Raw genomic sequence first — 16,801 nt, 5'->3', positions numbered from 1 at the left:
TCAATGAATAGCATTGATCGGAGCCATCTTAAGGATTTGTGCTCCATTATATTCACGTTATCAAGTCAATTCCAAGCTTTTCAATTGCCCTCTCCTTACCATTATCACTAATAACAATCTCTTTGAGTTAATGGTTCTTATTTATATTTTATCACCTTCATAATATGTTAATATATTGGCATTCTTCACAGAACACTGAAACACATTACTATTAGTCTAATATTGATCCTCAAGACATTTTTACCAAATAACTAAATATTCTTGTAAAGGGAAGAAGTGACAAGAAGCTGAAATATTAAAAAGTAAAGAAACTCTGGGGAAATGGTATTAAAGCAAGTTGTAGAATCAAAAATTGGACCTCCCACAACTATTACTCTACTAGCACACTCAGAGTCCTTCCACCTAACCACACTGTTTTCATTTCTGATTACTAAATTCCCTTTCCAGACTTTGTTAAAATGTTTCTACTTGCACTAAATGTACATTAAGTATAATATATATTAATGATTTTTAAGTGTGGGTTAAAAAATGGTGAGTCTTCCAGTAGTTAAAAAAAAATGCTAATTTGACTAAAGTGTTGAAAAAAAAAAAGGTCATCTTTTCAGGTCCTTGGGAAGGAAAAACTCCCTGAGTTTCCAAAGCATGTGAGATTTGGCCATCAAACTTGGAAAGATGTGATTAAGTTCTGTGAAATATGACTATGTAAAGAGGATTAACTACTATCAGAAATACACATTCTTGGTCTAACTTTTCTTCTAGGAGAAGAAACTGTTGAGACTTTATGATCTCCCATCTTCTAGACATATTTTAGGTAGCAAATAGTTCTGTGTCATCCCAGCATCACATCTTAAATAGGTTAACTTTTGTATTATTCTTTTTATTGTCATGCTCTGATCTTAACATTTGAATTCAAAGTGAGAAACATATCAAGTACAGGGGAGAAAAAGGAAATAACAATAGATTTAACCTAGGTTCATTAGATTTACAGAGTCACTTTTTCCAGCTCAATTGATAAACCATGACATTACTCGACACTGATTAAGCAGCACCAAACAATTCAACAGATGAGGGTTGTTAAGAAATACAGTTATACACATTCCCAAGATAATAATGTAAAAATAAAAATTCTGATTTCCAAAGCCTTTGGAAAAAAATACATGTTCTAGCACAAAAATATTTCAGTGGGCTTTGAAATTTATTAGGAAGAGTTGGGCTGCTTAACATTGTCCTTGACCGCTGCTGCACTTTTTACTTTGTATATAAGGTGGCAGACAAAGGAAGATGACCTTTCACACAAGAGCAGCCCCCAAGTAATGAGATCCTAGAATTGCTGACCCCAAGCACTTGTTGGGATCTGTGATAGTGTCACAAAGGAAGGAAGATATTCCTGTTTCTGCCAAATGTGAGGGTTCCCTTTCAGCTTGTACTTCAATCAGGAAGTCCATCTTCTTACCAAAGGATGAGTACAATCCTGTCATCAAAACACAGAGGGGCAGGACAACCTTGCAGGGCACAGAATTTTTGGGCCAAAGAGAGATGTTAATCCTTGTGTAATACGAAACTCATCATGGCAATTTTAGGTGTTTTAAAGGAAGTAAACTTAATTAGAAGATGAAAGATTTAATTTTTAGTATTTATATAAGAACCGTGAATATATATTTCAGAATTATTCATATTGGCAAAATGATGGCAATAAAATGCATGTCCACCTATGGGCAACACTTGCATAACACGTGGTACAAATAAAGTAGGAACAATTAATCTGACAATAAAAAACCAGAAATATCTAAAAACTTGGTAAGAATATCTAAATTACATTTGTCATTGAAAAAGTAGTTAACCTGTTCAATTTGATCTCATATAACATATGTCAGATTGCATATTTGCAAGAGCATATAGAATTCTGTAAAAGACACACACCTTACTACTAATATTAGTTATTTCAGAGAGCTCTTGAAGACCTGTGTAGTGTATTGAGGGAGATTATTAATATTTTCCTGCTGTATCTTGAATTATTTCCCTAGATATGCAAAATATGCATTACTTTGAAATTAAAAATTTCCCTAAAATTTCATGAAACATATATATACATGTATATGTATATATATATATATACATATACATGTATATGTATATATACACACACACATATATATGTGTATATATATATAATTTTCTGCAATTGGGAATAAGGACCTCAATGCAATAAAAAAAGTATGACAGAGGAGAACACTGCAGAACAAACATAGGAGATTCAGCACAACTTGGAAAAATCAAGAGAAGTCCAAACCAAAATCACAGTTTGTACTCTTAGCCACAATAGGGTTATTGTTTTCAGATATTCCTTAGTGAGAAAAGCTTTGAAGTTTACATCAGAATTTCATCTAACATTATCTTGCATTAGTTTAGATATGTCTTTATACCCACGTAGGTAATTGTACATGGAAATTGTGTTTTGTTTTCTTTCTAAAATGGGTATTTTGTCATTTTTACCTGATACTTGAAGTCTTTTCAAAATTCTGAGTTAAAAAACCCATCTGGGTATTGCTTTGGATAGGTATACGGCATGGCTGGTTACTCCTGGACTATAGTCCAAAATTAGTTAACAGTTCAATATTATTATAAGAACTATTGTAGTCAAGACCCTGGATTTTGAATAAACAAAATTGACAAAAAGATGGACCTAAAACTCAGACCATCTCCTAGTTCTTCAAGCTAAGTTAGTTTCCTGATATGTCCAACTTTCTGCCAACCCATAAAAGGAAGCCACATATAAGGGCTGATATTCTTGGCAATTGCTGAGGAATTGCCTCTCCAGTCTTCTCCAGACCACCACCACTGCTATTTAATCCTGACATATTTGCTTACTTTCATCCCCCAGTTCCAAATCCTGGCTACTTAGTTTGTCTTTGAAATCCACTTCTGCCCCTCACTGAGTTGGCACGTGTGTTGACTTTCTTGCCAGCAACTTATAATGCAGTACTATGGTTTTTTTTTTCTTTTTTTCTATTACAGTTTCTGACTTAACTCATCTTGTGTTTTATGGTTTGTCCCATTAGTTAGGAATGTAACCCAACTCAAGCCAACAGCCTCAGGGTACTAGCCAAGTGACCCATGTGCTTAATGTGAAAAAGATAGGACCCCAAGAGATTGTATCCACGTGGACATGTAAAAAAGATGTCTTTTGACATAAAGCATCACAGATGTGAAGATGACATTAAGCAACTCTGGTTCAAAAAAGCACTGCCTTCAGCAATGGACCAATGTACAAGACACACAAAACAAGATAGACTAATACCTTCTGAAAACCTTTTCTTATGACCTTAATCTGCATCATACACCATACTATACATTGCAGGGCATTCAGAGATCAAAACTGTGGTCCCAGTTCTCAGACTGTTTACAGACTAACTCTGACACAAATATGATCTGGAAGAGTACAGTTATGTTTGAAAAGCCAAAAATAAATTTACAACTAAGCAAAAAAAAAGATAAATTAAAACCCAATCCCACTGTACCTTGTAAAAAAAAGAGAGAAACATATAAAAAGCAATAATTAAAAAAAAAAGAAAAGACTGAAAGCTGAGAGAACAAAAAGAAGGAAGCAGAATTTAAGGATCAGAGGGCAGAGAGACAAAGAAGGCAAATCCATAGCAGAAAACTTGAGAATAGAAGAAAAAAGGGCAAGCAAGAAAGGGCTACAGGAGTAGAAGCTACAACAAAGCAAAAAAAATATTAGCCCTAGGAAGGACAATCTAGGAAAGACAGGGAGATGGAGAAGACACAATGTTAAAGCAAGGTTGCATCAGACAGCCATCCTAAATACAACAAGGATGGAGAAATGCATACAATGAATTTGGCAGAAAAGATGGACCACGAATAATAACAATAACAGCTAGCCTTTTATGGGCCATGTTGAAATCTAGACACTCTTTTACCAGGCTCCTCCCCTCTAACAAAGGCTTATGTTAGCCCAGAGTAAGTAAGCATGACTGCACCCATACCCTCAACTGACCTGCTCCTTGGGTCCTCAGGCACATTAGTGGCCTCAAACTTCACTCTTGTTTAATAAGCAGTTGGTACTGTGTGGTTCTCATGGCAATACGGCTTTGCTGGTTTCACAACTGATGTTGCTTTTTCCTTCTCAGAATGAGATTCTTTACACACAGAACAACAACAACATTGCTCCTGGTTATATTTGTGAGCACATACAGATCGTATATGAATATGTTATATACAGAAAATCAAAAATACACTTTAAAACTTGATTCCAATGACTCTGAAAAACATCCCTCTTTCCAATCAAAAGCATCAAGAAGGCTTTTATACAGGTTCTCCTTGAGAACTAGTGATGAGTAAGTCAAAACAACAAAAGCAAATGCTGGCTATTACTGAATGCTGCAACAAGTGCAAAAACAAAATAAAGCACTAATTGTCTACATAACCATTAATTTTCTTCCTAAGAGACCAAAAGTTTCAACTACAGGACCCCTCCACATCAAATTATGAATTTACATTGACGTATTTTCCCCAAACATGTTTCTTCTGTTTGTAAATGACCTTTTCCTTGCTAAACAGCTCTTATCTATTGCCTTTGGAAAGGAAAACAAGTTGTCAAATTCCAGAAATGTTCAAAAGTACATTGAGCCCTGATACCCTTAATCTTTCTCTTTAGTTCATTTTCTCTTTCTTCTTCTCTTTATTTTATCTTTATTCGTGTTTCTTATAAATAACCGGTTGAAGCTGTAGAACTGTCATCTTTTTTTCTTTTTTTACTACGCTGCTACTGACAGCCTCATCACCAAAAGCTTTGAGGTTCATCAGACTCTTCACAGTTTAAACGACTATTATGAAATTATTTGGGATGAATTAGAATTAATCAATAAGATTCCCAAAAGATGCTATCAAGAATGATATAAAAAAGAGAGTAGATAGCTAACTTGCGTAATATATTGTCAGTGTATCTCAGATCATGAGAAGGTACCACAATATTTGTGAAAGAAAGTAAAAAAATAGTAGTTACTTCTATTTTGGTAAGACTCACCCCTTTGTGCTACCAACTAGCAGCAAAGTAAAATAAAATAAAATAAATTATAACTGGGAAGAACAGGCATGTGTCTTCTTAGGACCACTTTGCACCTCCATATTTCTCTGTGGTTGTAAAGCCTCAGAGAAAATCTGAACCATTAAAATAACCGTTGAGGTTTTCAGGAATGCATGTGTGCGTGTGTGTTGTTGTTTTATGTGTAAGAGAGACAATCAAAGCTGATTCATTGCATCTGCTGATGAAATTCAGTGAGATCTGTCTAGAGGGCTGGGAAGAAAAATTGAGTAATTAGATAGAGAATCAAAACATAGGGTGATTATGAGATAATTCGCCCTCCAGCATTGGGGGATGGTGTGAATTTTCAGGTATGAGGATATATATGGGGCAACAGAGAGAAAAAATTATTTCCTGAATAAGATTGGAGAAGATGGCTATGTCTAGGCTTGGGATCTTGATTTTCCTGTAACACTGGGATAAGAATGAAAATGAAGGAAACCATCACACTTGGCTTATGGCTGGAGTAGCAGTATCTTCAGGTTGCCCAACCACTTGTGAGAGTGATAGTGGGTCTAGCTGCAGTGTGCATACCTGTACAGACATGTGTTCTTTAAAAGGCATGTAGATTCTCTAGGGCTGAGAGAGACTTCTAGACACCAAGAGATGTTATTATCCTAGGTAAATAACCGTGGGAACTGGGGAAAAGGAAGAAATGTCAGTTTTAATACATATAAAAAACCTATGACCCTATTTTGAGACAGAAGAATTGAGAAAAATTATGCCATAGAATAAGTATTGTGCCATTGATTTGCCTCTTGCCTACTCCCCTAAGAGGGTGCCCTAGGGAAACACCTGTTACATTTAAGCTCTGTCTCTAGTAAACAATTTCACCAATTATGCAATAAAAAATTCTGTGAACCTGGCACCCAGATCTGGAACTCCCAGTTGCTCTCAGTGCCAAAGGTCAATCCAATGTGTCTGCTTTTGAAATATTTTAGCCAAAGAATGTTAATGACATTTTCCAATACACTGTGCTGTTCTACCACATGTCCCTCCCCGGAAATTTGGGATTACTAAAATACAGAGATATTTTGAGTGCCAAAAGGCCACAATAGTGAAAGATATGGCCAGCTTTTTAGATGCTCTGTCCATCTTAAAGACCTACCAAAACACTGGTGCAAGGAAACAAATGCATTACCTCCAAACTCTGAAAAGAAAAACTGCAAAACCCAAATCAATTAACATTTATATGCATATCTACAAAACATAATACATTGTCAACTTTATTCATTGTTCCACTTAGTCTCTAATAATCTCTTTGTACCTGAAAAAGATTTGTAGATTAGGTTTTTTTCACTTTGCAAGAATATTCATGTATGCAAGATGTCTCCAAATTCACAGATACATATCAATTAAATTTACTTGGACACAGAGTTTCAGGAGCAAAATTATAAAAGCTTTTTCAACATATTATTGTGAAATAATTAAATTTGGTGTTGAATGTTAGTGCACTTTAATATGTATCTTTGGATGTGGAATGGAGGCCTCAAAAAGCGTCTATTGTTACAGGAAATAGCAAAACTTGAAGAGAAATTCCTGCATGTTCTTTCATCTATTCCCACTGGCCTTTCCTTGTGTTTTTCCAGCTCAACAACAAAGTTAAACATGAGTCAGAAAGAGAAACTTCCATTGCTAACATGAAGCCAAATTGTCCTAAACAGGTAAATAATAAAGTTTAAAAGCAGTGGTTAATTTTTTTGAAATAAATTGAGAAAAGTACATCAGAATTTTATCCTTTCCAGGATTCCCTACCTACCTTAGACTAAAAATGCAATATTCTTATTTCTAAAGATGCAGTCAGAATTGGTGTACATTGGTAATGGACAGGATACCAGGGTTAATCCATGAACTGTCACCACCCTCCAAGGGTAGTTCCCACCAAGTCAAAGAAAATGAAATGTTGTTATCTCATCTTTCAAGAAGAAATTAAAGGCCATAGTTCTGTCACATATTTATCTGTTGAGTATCCCAGAAAACAATCTGAAATTTTACATAAAGATGGAGATGAGATTAATTATTAGCAAATAATGTCACCAAAATCATTCCAAGTCTCTTAAATACTTCAAATACTTCACCTACTCAAAACTAGTTAAAAAATATATTTGCTTGAATTCTAAGTTATTTAATTTTAAGTTATACATTGGGTGTCAGAATACCATTTATATGATTGACAAGTGTTAAAAGAAGCAACATGAGAATTTACAGACATCAACAATAGCCTCAAATATGACTCACATACATAAGAAAAACTTTCAATATATTTTAACCAGTTCCAGAAAACCAGATAGTTAGTATTGTTTTCTATTTCACTTTTCATTAAATTGTCATCAATCAGGGAAAATGACTAAGTAGTAGTACACAGGATTAAAAAACAATAAGCTGTCTCTAAAAAAATCCATATTAAATTCTATGCATGATCTATATTCAGCTTGAAAATTATCAGCTAAGAGTGGGATGACCAGAAGATCATTTGCATCTAGCATATTGAATGTAATATATACCATTTTCTTAACCTCACAATATAATGATAGGAAAGTTAAGTCTAAAACAAATTTAAAAGTCAGCTCCTAAAACTTAAAATATTGTTAGATTTACTTTTCTCCTATTACACCTTACTTTCCACACAACAGGAAAGGGCACTATTAGGGTTCCCTTGACTAATAAGGCATGTAGTCGAGTCTCACTTTTGTATTTATCATTCATGAAACAAAATTCAGGGTTCCATTTACTTTTATTTTCCTTGAGAATTTGATATATTTTCTTTAAGCCTTTTTATATGTCTATATTTGGATTCTTTATGCTTTTATAGTATTAGGAACATAGTTAACCGTTTTAACCATTTGATGTATTATAAACATTCCCCCATCACTAAATATTCTACAACATAATTTTCAATGATTAAGTGGTGAAGAGCTATGCTTCAGCAAATAGAAATGGCTTTTACACATTTGAGGAGTTCCTAAACTCTTTTCTGTGTTAAAGACAGGCTACCCACCTCAGAGCTGAGTCTGTAATAAAGTAAATAAAAATATGCAGTTGGGCTTCAGAAATGATAACATTGCTACTTATTTATGGACCACCCTTCTCTTAACAGTTCAGTAACTTCATACCTTCCATAGCAGAGGCCACTATAATATATTGTTGAGGTCAGGGTTATTTCACCCATTTCACAAATGAATAAATGAACACACAGACTGATATGAACAGAAACCAACTTTCCCAAAGGATTATCTTCCTTGTTTTATACGCCAAATATACTCAGAGAAGCAAGCATAATAGGAACTTATGGACTAAGTTATATGAAAATAATGTATGATTTTTCAAAGCTTAAATAATAATTTAAAATAGCATATGTCATTTGCTTTCATTAATTCAGCTAACAGGGGCTTTTTGAAAAACAAGAAGGGAATCTCAAAAGAAAAAGTAGAAAAGATAATGTTCTTGTTTATATGTCCTTGGGGAGTTATTTCCCTCCTACAATACTACAGTATAGCTGAAGTAACCACAGTATTCAGTTCCCACGTTTTCTGGGCTACTATTCTGAGATTCAGAGATTGTAGGTTTTGCGGATTTGTAGGTTTTGGATTCAGTCGACATAATATTTCATTAATTGTTATAGTTACACTGACTCCTTATAATCATTCACGAAACTAAAGTTGTCAGTATTTTAATGTGGCAATTCTAGTCTCCTTCATTAACTCAACTGGTTTAGCCAAACACGCATAACCATTTAGCTCTACACCACCTGTAGAGAGGAAGTTAAATGAGGAAAAGTAAAGCATCATACTATCACAATTAAGTTTTTGGATACACCTTAATTTTACCCACTCAGAAGAAAAATTGTAACCACCACAATAAAGCTGGAAAAGGTCATGATTAAAGAATGGCTGTCATTTTGTTCCACTCCTGGGAACTTCTATCCACCCACTCCCAAGTGATGGACGTGTTTCTCTCAGTGCACTGGATTTAGATGTGTGAAAGGATGAAGACAGTTAAATTTTTCAAATCACCAGAGAGCCAGTAAAGCAGCATTTGATCTGCCCTGTGGAAAGCATCTGGGAACAAAAGAAAAACTCATGAATGACACAAAACCGAGGTCACCTGAAGATACCACTAAGATACTAAAGCAGGCTCAGCTATCTCACAATGGAAGGGATCCTAGTGAAGGAACCCAAACTAGAAACCAATGCATTGACATACAAATCAGAGAATTCCCCCACAAAATAATAGGATCTATTATCTTTCTTTTATTATCCTTACTTTTGAAATTTGATATTTATTAGGAATTGGTTTTGAATTATTAAAATTTTATTCGTGATTCCACATAATACATACTCCCTGAGCAATAAACCTACATGGATAAAACAAAACATTTTTAATAAGACCAGATTATCTGCCAATATCAACTTAAAAGAAAAAAAATAAAAACAAAACCAAGCAAAATTTAACTCATCTCAGTCTGCCACTCTCTTTTTCTTTTTAAAATTACTTTTGTCTAAAATCTGAAATCTAAAAATAGCCAATTCTATAAGCTTTCTCAAGGCCCTGAAAACAATCACATATGAATGGTGGTGATGATTAGTATGATTAATCCTATAGATTTATTATCTCTAGGAAGCTAGAGGTTATTAATTTTTATTAACAAATATTATTTCAAAAACACTGTATTAAATCACCTCATTAAAACCAGACACCTCTTTACGATAACATCTCTGTTACAGAAATGGAAGCAAAAGTTGTATGTCCTTGTGTATCTTTGTAATTTTTAACACTGGTAAGAAAAGAGCAATATTTATACAACACTGAATAGCATCATATTTCCAAATATCTTTAAAAAGCAATACACTGCCACCTATTTTGCCATCTGTAAGTTGCTGATTCTTATTGCCTAATACTTTTCTTTGGGTATCAATGGGATGAAGGTTTTCTTACAATAGTTCCATAGATTAAAGTAATAAAAAAAAATTTATAATTTCAAAACAGAAATGAGAAAGTCACTTTTGCTTTTTTTGAATGTGTACTCAATGGGAATAATTTTCATTCTTCCACTTGAATTGGTTTCAGATCTATTCAGCACCTATGTGTTTTCTAATTAAATGGCATGATCCACTCCACATTTTAAAAATGGTATTATCTGTCCGTTTCCGTTTTCCGAGAGGATATTTTCTAAGCACATCCAAAATAGTTCAACATTTTCCCACTACTGCAAAAAATAGCAACACATATCCTCAACACACGTATTCCACCACATGAATACATTTTCGCTTTTGGTCTCCCTTCAGTTCCATCTGCACTCTTGCTGTGCAATAGCTATAGCATAAAAACGTCTATTCTCACATGCTTTTGATATTACACTATTTAATCACATACAGCTGTGGCTTATGAGACTGTTACAAAACAATTTCAATGTAGTACTTGAAGCCAATTTTGAATAAACATCAACCATTTACTCTGAATAAAAAGTTTGACATTAAAAAAGTTTTATTTTAAAAGAAAATACCTTTTTTGTTGTTTTGGTTTGATTTTAGAATTTGGCGTGGGCATAATTGTGACTGAACTCTCTCTGCCAAAAGACTGATAATGTCAAAAAGGTTGTGTAAAATCATACTAGTGCAAAAATGAAGCTTTCCAGAATTCCTGAAGCCAGAAAGACCTGGAATGAACTTGCATCCTCCCTTCTATATTGTGTCCCTCCCTGCAAATTATCCCTACCCCCAGCCCTCAGCTACATTTTATTACTTCATGGAAATAATTTTGTGCTATAATTTTGTGCTTTTTTTTTTCCAAATTGAAAGAAAGTGAAAGGAAAACGCTTTAGAAAGATGCTGTTAAATATACATGATATTTTCCTTAAGTTTGAATCCATTCTGGAGAAAAGAAAATACCATGAACTTTTTATGTTTCTACTCCTTTTAAGTAGGCACCAAACTCAGTGTTGCAAAAACAATGTCTATATCATGGAAAAAAATAGCAAAACATGCATTGGGATTGTGTCCAATCCCACTGATAATGAAGGCTTGGGGGAGTTAATAAAAAAAAACAAAACTAAGAAACAAGGATGGCCCCTTCCTTCTATTTTCCTCTTATTTGAAACCAATTAAAAATTCTATACAGTCTAAAGTGAGACAAACAGGATTTATCATAGTTTCATGCTACCACAGTTTCATGCTATTATATTACCCCCCGAAGCGAAAGAAAATATCTGGAGTTGTACCTAAAAATTCTATCGCTGGAAGATTTTAGAAAACCAGTTTTGTATGTTTCAGGCTTTCAAAGGAAAACAGAACTTTGGAGTTTTCAAGGCTGTTTTAAAACAACTGGCAAGTTACCAACTGGATATCAATGCAAATCTGAGGCAGGAAGTACTAAGGAAATTCTAAACTCATTCCCTCCCTCTGCAAGATTTTCTACATTTTCATGTGTAAGGAGGGTGTTACAGGGTTGTTTTGTTTTGCTTTTGAAGGATCTGTACATTCACATCTTTAAGAATATCCTTTGCTCCGTAGAAGCCTCTCTTCCTTCACCTACTTGTGTTTTCAAGCGTTTGCTCATTCTATGGCACAATCAACTGTGCTTCAGCTAGACTTTTAGAGACGGGTGGCTGCAGATGGTTGAATATTCAGCCTGAAATCAACGTGCAGTTGATTAACTACTTCTTACACCTGGCCCCTTCTTCATACCAGGCTCTGAACACAATCTGAGTATCACCAGCCAAGAAATTCTGTTTGGGTCCACTAGTCTGAACCTCTTTCTTCAAGACCTTCTGGGGAACCAGAAGGGAATGCAGTAAATTCATGTGAGAGCAACATCATTAGCAACTGGGCACTGGATTGGTAGAAACATAGTGAACTGGTAAGGGTGTGGAAAAGGAAGAAAGGAGAAACTTGCTGTGTGTGCTTAGGTAACTTTTTAAGTTTTATGAAGATGACTAAAGTTTTCCAAATATATGTGAGAGAAATATCTATTTCTTGGCTGGAAGAAAATCAATTCACCGGGCTGTAACCAGGTTTTCTTCTTTTTAGCTTACCTAGCTTGACTTAATTTTTTTTCAAGAACCCCCCATCCACCCCCACCTACTCCTCACCACCACCCCATCCCGGCAAGTACCTCAAAAATTCAGAATGAAATTCACCTGGGATCTCATAAGTCAACAGCAACAGGTTGGTTTTTTTTGGAAAGGGTGATAAAATACTTAAAAAATGTTGGATTACAACTAATCAAACATTTTGTATTTTGTCATTAAGCTAATGAACTATTTTTTGAGCCCTTTTTCTCTAAAACTTGCTGATTATTCTGGGTGTCCCTTCCAAACAGCAAATTTGCCTTGATAAACTATTTTTTCATCCAGTTGTTTCTTATTTAAATATTACAACATATCACTAAGATTTCTTCATTATTCCTTAAGCAAAGTAATGTTCCTCCTTGAAATTGCTTCTTTTGGTAAAAAAAAAAAAAAAAAAAGAAAAGAAAAAAGAAAAAATTCATCAAAAAGAAAATTGACAAATGACAACTTTTTAAAGATGTGAGGTGTGAAAGAGGGAGCATAGGATGATAACATTGTTACACGTTATAGATATGAGTCAGCCACTGGGTTTTCATCTTAACTTACATGTATATTTTTCTAATACAAAACATTTTAAGGGTTTGAAAAATTATTTGAAGGAGCATAAACATTTACTTTTAAAGAAACAAAGTTGAGAGATTCATTCCAATGCAATGGAAAATAATAGGAGCAGAGAAGGCAGGGAAGTGTCACAAGTTCTTCTAAAACTTTACTATGTATTCCAGGGAATGGAAACATCTGCATTTATTTCTTAAATCTCATTTTCATTTTGTTTTATCATTAGAAAATAGCAAAGGTATTTATCATTACACAAGTAGAAAAAGAGAGTTCAGCATGTGTGCATTTTCTGAAATAATGTAGTAATAAACATTTCAATCCTTTAAAATCCCATGAAGATTTTCCCCAAAAAACTAATGATAGTAAATAGCCCTTGTGGATTGGCAGGAAGAAAACCTACCTCAATTAAGAGAAAAATTTAAGATATGTTATCACCAGAATACGATTTTTACCTACCGTAGACTCTATTTTCATCAAACATAAGTATTATTGACATATCAGCATCATTTTAAATAGCTATGAATTTCAAATTGGATTATAACTCCAAGCCAAGGCTACAAAAAGTGGATTTTATGAATTCCACCCAGGCTTACCAAATAAATATAAGCAGCATGTACTTCATTTAAAATGATTATAAATTATATTTTGAGGTATAAGTGTAGAAGGAACAAAAAGTGATGTGGAAATAACCCAGTTGTTTTCCTGTTACACTGAAACATGATGATACTTCATTGTATAGTATTAACCCTGTCAGAAAATCCCCAGTACCCACATTTTAAAATATGATTGCACATTGACTCTTCATCTCATTTCCTCTCTATGCAAGTTTCAAAACAGGGCACATTTTCTCATCTTCAGCTTCCAGGAATGCTATTAATGTCTGTCATTTCAGAGCCACCATAACAATATAGGACAACTTCAAAGCATTGTCAACATTTTACAACATAATAATCAATATGAACTACCATGATAGGCAAAATAGCTGATCTTATATTCCCTACTATCCTGATCTGATTATCCAAATATCAACATAGGATGCCTAATGGATCTAACTTCTTTAAAAATGTTCCAGAAGTTCATGGTGTTGGCTAGCTTGAGAGTAACAAGATCCAGATGCCGCCTGTCTATACAACACTAAACTACATAGAACTCCAAAACAGACATCTACAATCTCCCTATTTTTCAGGCTCCTCTCTTTTCCCTCACTACTCCACTCTCTCTCTTTACCCCCATCTTTCTGTCTCTCTCGCACACACTTTCTACTAGTATAGCTCATCCAGCACCCTGTGTCTTTGAAAAAATGTGCATAACATTCACTATTTCCTGTTAGTAATAGGTTAAAAGAAGTCTCAAACAGAAAAACAATTATGTTATTCATTTCAATCTAAAGTTTCTTTTCTGAATATATACCATAGTAGAAAACAAGGACCCGAAACAAAGTGTAATTTTTGAAACACTTGGAAAAATTTAGCCAAATGAGTAAAAGGGATGGAATGTCTGATATTTTTCATGCAACCTTTGAGTTTATTGTTTTTGTTTTGTTGAGGCATGAGAAATGGCTGTAAATTTTCCCCTTTTAACTTGTCCTTGCTCTGCCATTTCCTTGAGGATTGGCAGGCAGCATTCTCAACCTAACACCCCCAAAGAGTTAAAACTTAAGGCACCGAGCAGGAGGGCTAGTCTATTTAAGCATCAGCAACACAAACTAAATGCTCACAAAGGCAAATAGCAGTGTGAGTCGACCTTGGAGGGGCAGGGTGGATTACAAAGCAATTGAAAAAGAAAAAAACAAAGCAATAATCTTTTGTATAATACTGAAAGTCTGCTTCCCAGTCTGGTTTACAAATAGGCATTGCTGGACGAGACAAAATAAATGACAGATAACTACAGCATGAATTACCAAACCCTAATAACATCACCGAGTCCTGGTGACAGCATAGATCATTCAGGCACGCCTTGTTCACTCTCGGCATATTTATTTATTAAGGAGACGGTGGAGTCTGGCTAATGCTAATGCAATACAAAATAATATCACCCATACACTTGAGGTGGTCACTCCGCTAACATGTTTTCCCCCTAATCAAGTCCAATTTAATTGACAAATCGGAGCAGTGATTTCACACCTGAGAGTCTTTCACGTCTTAACTGCAGGATAAAGTTCAGGGTAGGTGCTGCCCACTGCTTACTTACGTGGGCTTGCCTCTGGGCCCCTAATGGTCATTTGACACACACACATAAAGCCTAAAGTATTTAACCAATTCAAGTCCAATTATGATCAGTTACATTTCATTCCTTTTCAAGACTCAGGCCTCCTCATGGCAGCCACACAGAAAAATAGATCTTCTAAAAGTAAAGAACATCTATTGTAAAGCAGTCTATAGCATGCTGATCATCCTCAACATAAAATAAAATATGCAAGGCAAATTAAAAATAAAAATAAACTCTCAGAGACTCTGGTAGGAGCCCTATACCTTCTCACACCCTTCTTTCATTCTATACCCTGCGATTAAAAGTTTGAGTTACCCCCACCGTTGCACGTCCTATCCAGTGGGAAAAACCCTTTTAGAGCCACAATCAAAGAACAGCTCACCAGAAAAGCCCCTGAAATTATATTCTTGTGCCTCATAATCACTGTTGTGATCTGCTTTCTAAAAACCGTGCCCATCTGCAAAAGACTTTCCTGATATCAGGACCATTTATGCTGCCAAATAACAACAAAGGAACTGAACTCAAGTGAAACTATTATCTCTCCTTAAAGAGAAAGCTACAATTCCGGGTTTGCTGCTTTCTTCTTATGTCTTCCTCTGCCTCATTAACTCCATTGGTATGTCACTAATTTCAAAGAAGCAGGAAGAAGTGATGGGGGTGGGGGTTAACTAATAATTCACACGCCTGTCTGTTTCCCATCCCAAGTGCAGAACGATACCACGCTGATTGCCAGACCGTGGGTCAAGCCATACCTTGGTTTGGAGATAATGAGGATAGTAGTAAGTGTACTGGGGGTACATTTGTGGCTGATCCAGGCGTTTGCCCATGTAGCTGGAATCTTTATCTCCGAGGCAGGGAACTGGATGACAGGGTATAGTGCCCCAGGCCGAGCTTCCTCTTAAACCACTATTCCTGACAGTCCCGGTGACTGATGAGGCTTCAGAGACTCCACCACTCGCTAGTTCCAACACAGCAAGAATTTTTTTAAAAAACAAAACAAAACAAAAAAACACACACCAAAGGAAAAAAAAAAAAAGGGCGAGGAGTGAGATCTGTAGAAAAAACACCCACACACAGCCTTCCCAGATCTTGCCTGGCTTCCCCCAGCTGCCGGGGTCCACTTGGGATGAGGCAGTTTGTTCTCTAACCCGGCTGTCTGTAGTGATGTCAATTGCCAGCGTTCGTAAAGGGGAAAAAAAATCAAAGTCCTTTTAGCACAACTCCGAATCCTTGCAGATCAGCTTCCTGTCTCTTGGTTGTCTCTTTCCCCACCTTAAAGAAAAAGAAAAAAAGAGAGAGAAAGAGAAAGAAAGAAAGAAAGAAAAAGAAAGAAAGAAAGAAAAAGAAAGGGGAAAAAGAAAAAAAAAAGAAAAAAAGGAAGGAAAAAAAAAAAAAAACCTTGTACAGCTTAGTTGCTGCTGTCTCCCTCCCAGAGTGACATGGTATTCGGGGCTTGTCCTGTCCTTTCATTCACTTCCCCTCCTTCCAGCCGGTGGGTGGAACCGAGAGAGCCTCTCCAGGGAGCAGCGTACGCAGTCCAGAAGGCTGCAGTATTTCCTCCAAGAAAAAAAAAAAAAAAAAAAAAAGGCTGCTTCAACCCCTGCTGCAAGCAAAGTTCCGATTCCCTCTGCTGGCTATCTCGAATAGCAAGCGATTTTTTCAGCAACGCTGCTGCCGCTGGAACTGAACCTGAAGAACTCAAATGCGGGCGGTGGATTATTTCTTATCCCTCCTCCATCTACCCCACACAAGAGCTGCTTTTTGTTCCTCTTTTTGCCGAGTTCCAAGGTAAGCCACACTGCTAAACAAAACACAGAAGAGAGGGAAGAGAGGACGAAAGAAGGAAGGAGGAGAAAGGAAAAGAAATA

General features: G+C 35.5%; 1 protein-coding gene across 8 annotated transcripts in view; it reads right to left on the bottom strand.

Moving 5' to 3' along the window:
* Nucleotides 1-16,578, bottom strand: part of RBMS3 (RNA binding motif single stranded interacting protein 3) — a 754,317-nt gene extending 737,739 nt beyond the window's left edge. For 4 of the 8 annotated variants that reach the window (XM_031009629.3, XM_055383255.2, XM_004033785.5 and 1 more), the window contains exon 1: nt 15,686-16,507. In XM_031009629.3, the coding sequence (XP_030865489.1) occupies nt 15,686-15,760 (75 nt within the window). In that variant the 5' untranslated portion in view covers nt 15,761-16,507. Of the gene's footprint in view, nt 1-15,685 lie in introns of all 8 variants that reach the window. The other 4 variants (XM_004033784.5, XM_055383256.2, XM_004033783.5 and 1 more) reach the window with 4 other exon arrangements.
* Between the last annotated feature and the right edge of the window lie 223 nt (nt 16,579-16,801).

Source organism: Gorilla gorilla, chromosome 2, assembly GCF_029281585.2.
Source record: "Gorilla gorilla gorilla isolate KB3781 chromosome 2, NHGRI_mGorGor1-v2.1_pri, whole genome shotgun sequence".
In the NCBI taxonomy this organism is placed as follows: Eukaryota; Metazoa; Chordata; class Mammalia; order Primates; family Hominidae; genus Gorilla; species Gorilla gorilla.
This window is presented reverse-complemented; position numbering and strand designations above follow the sequence as displayed.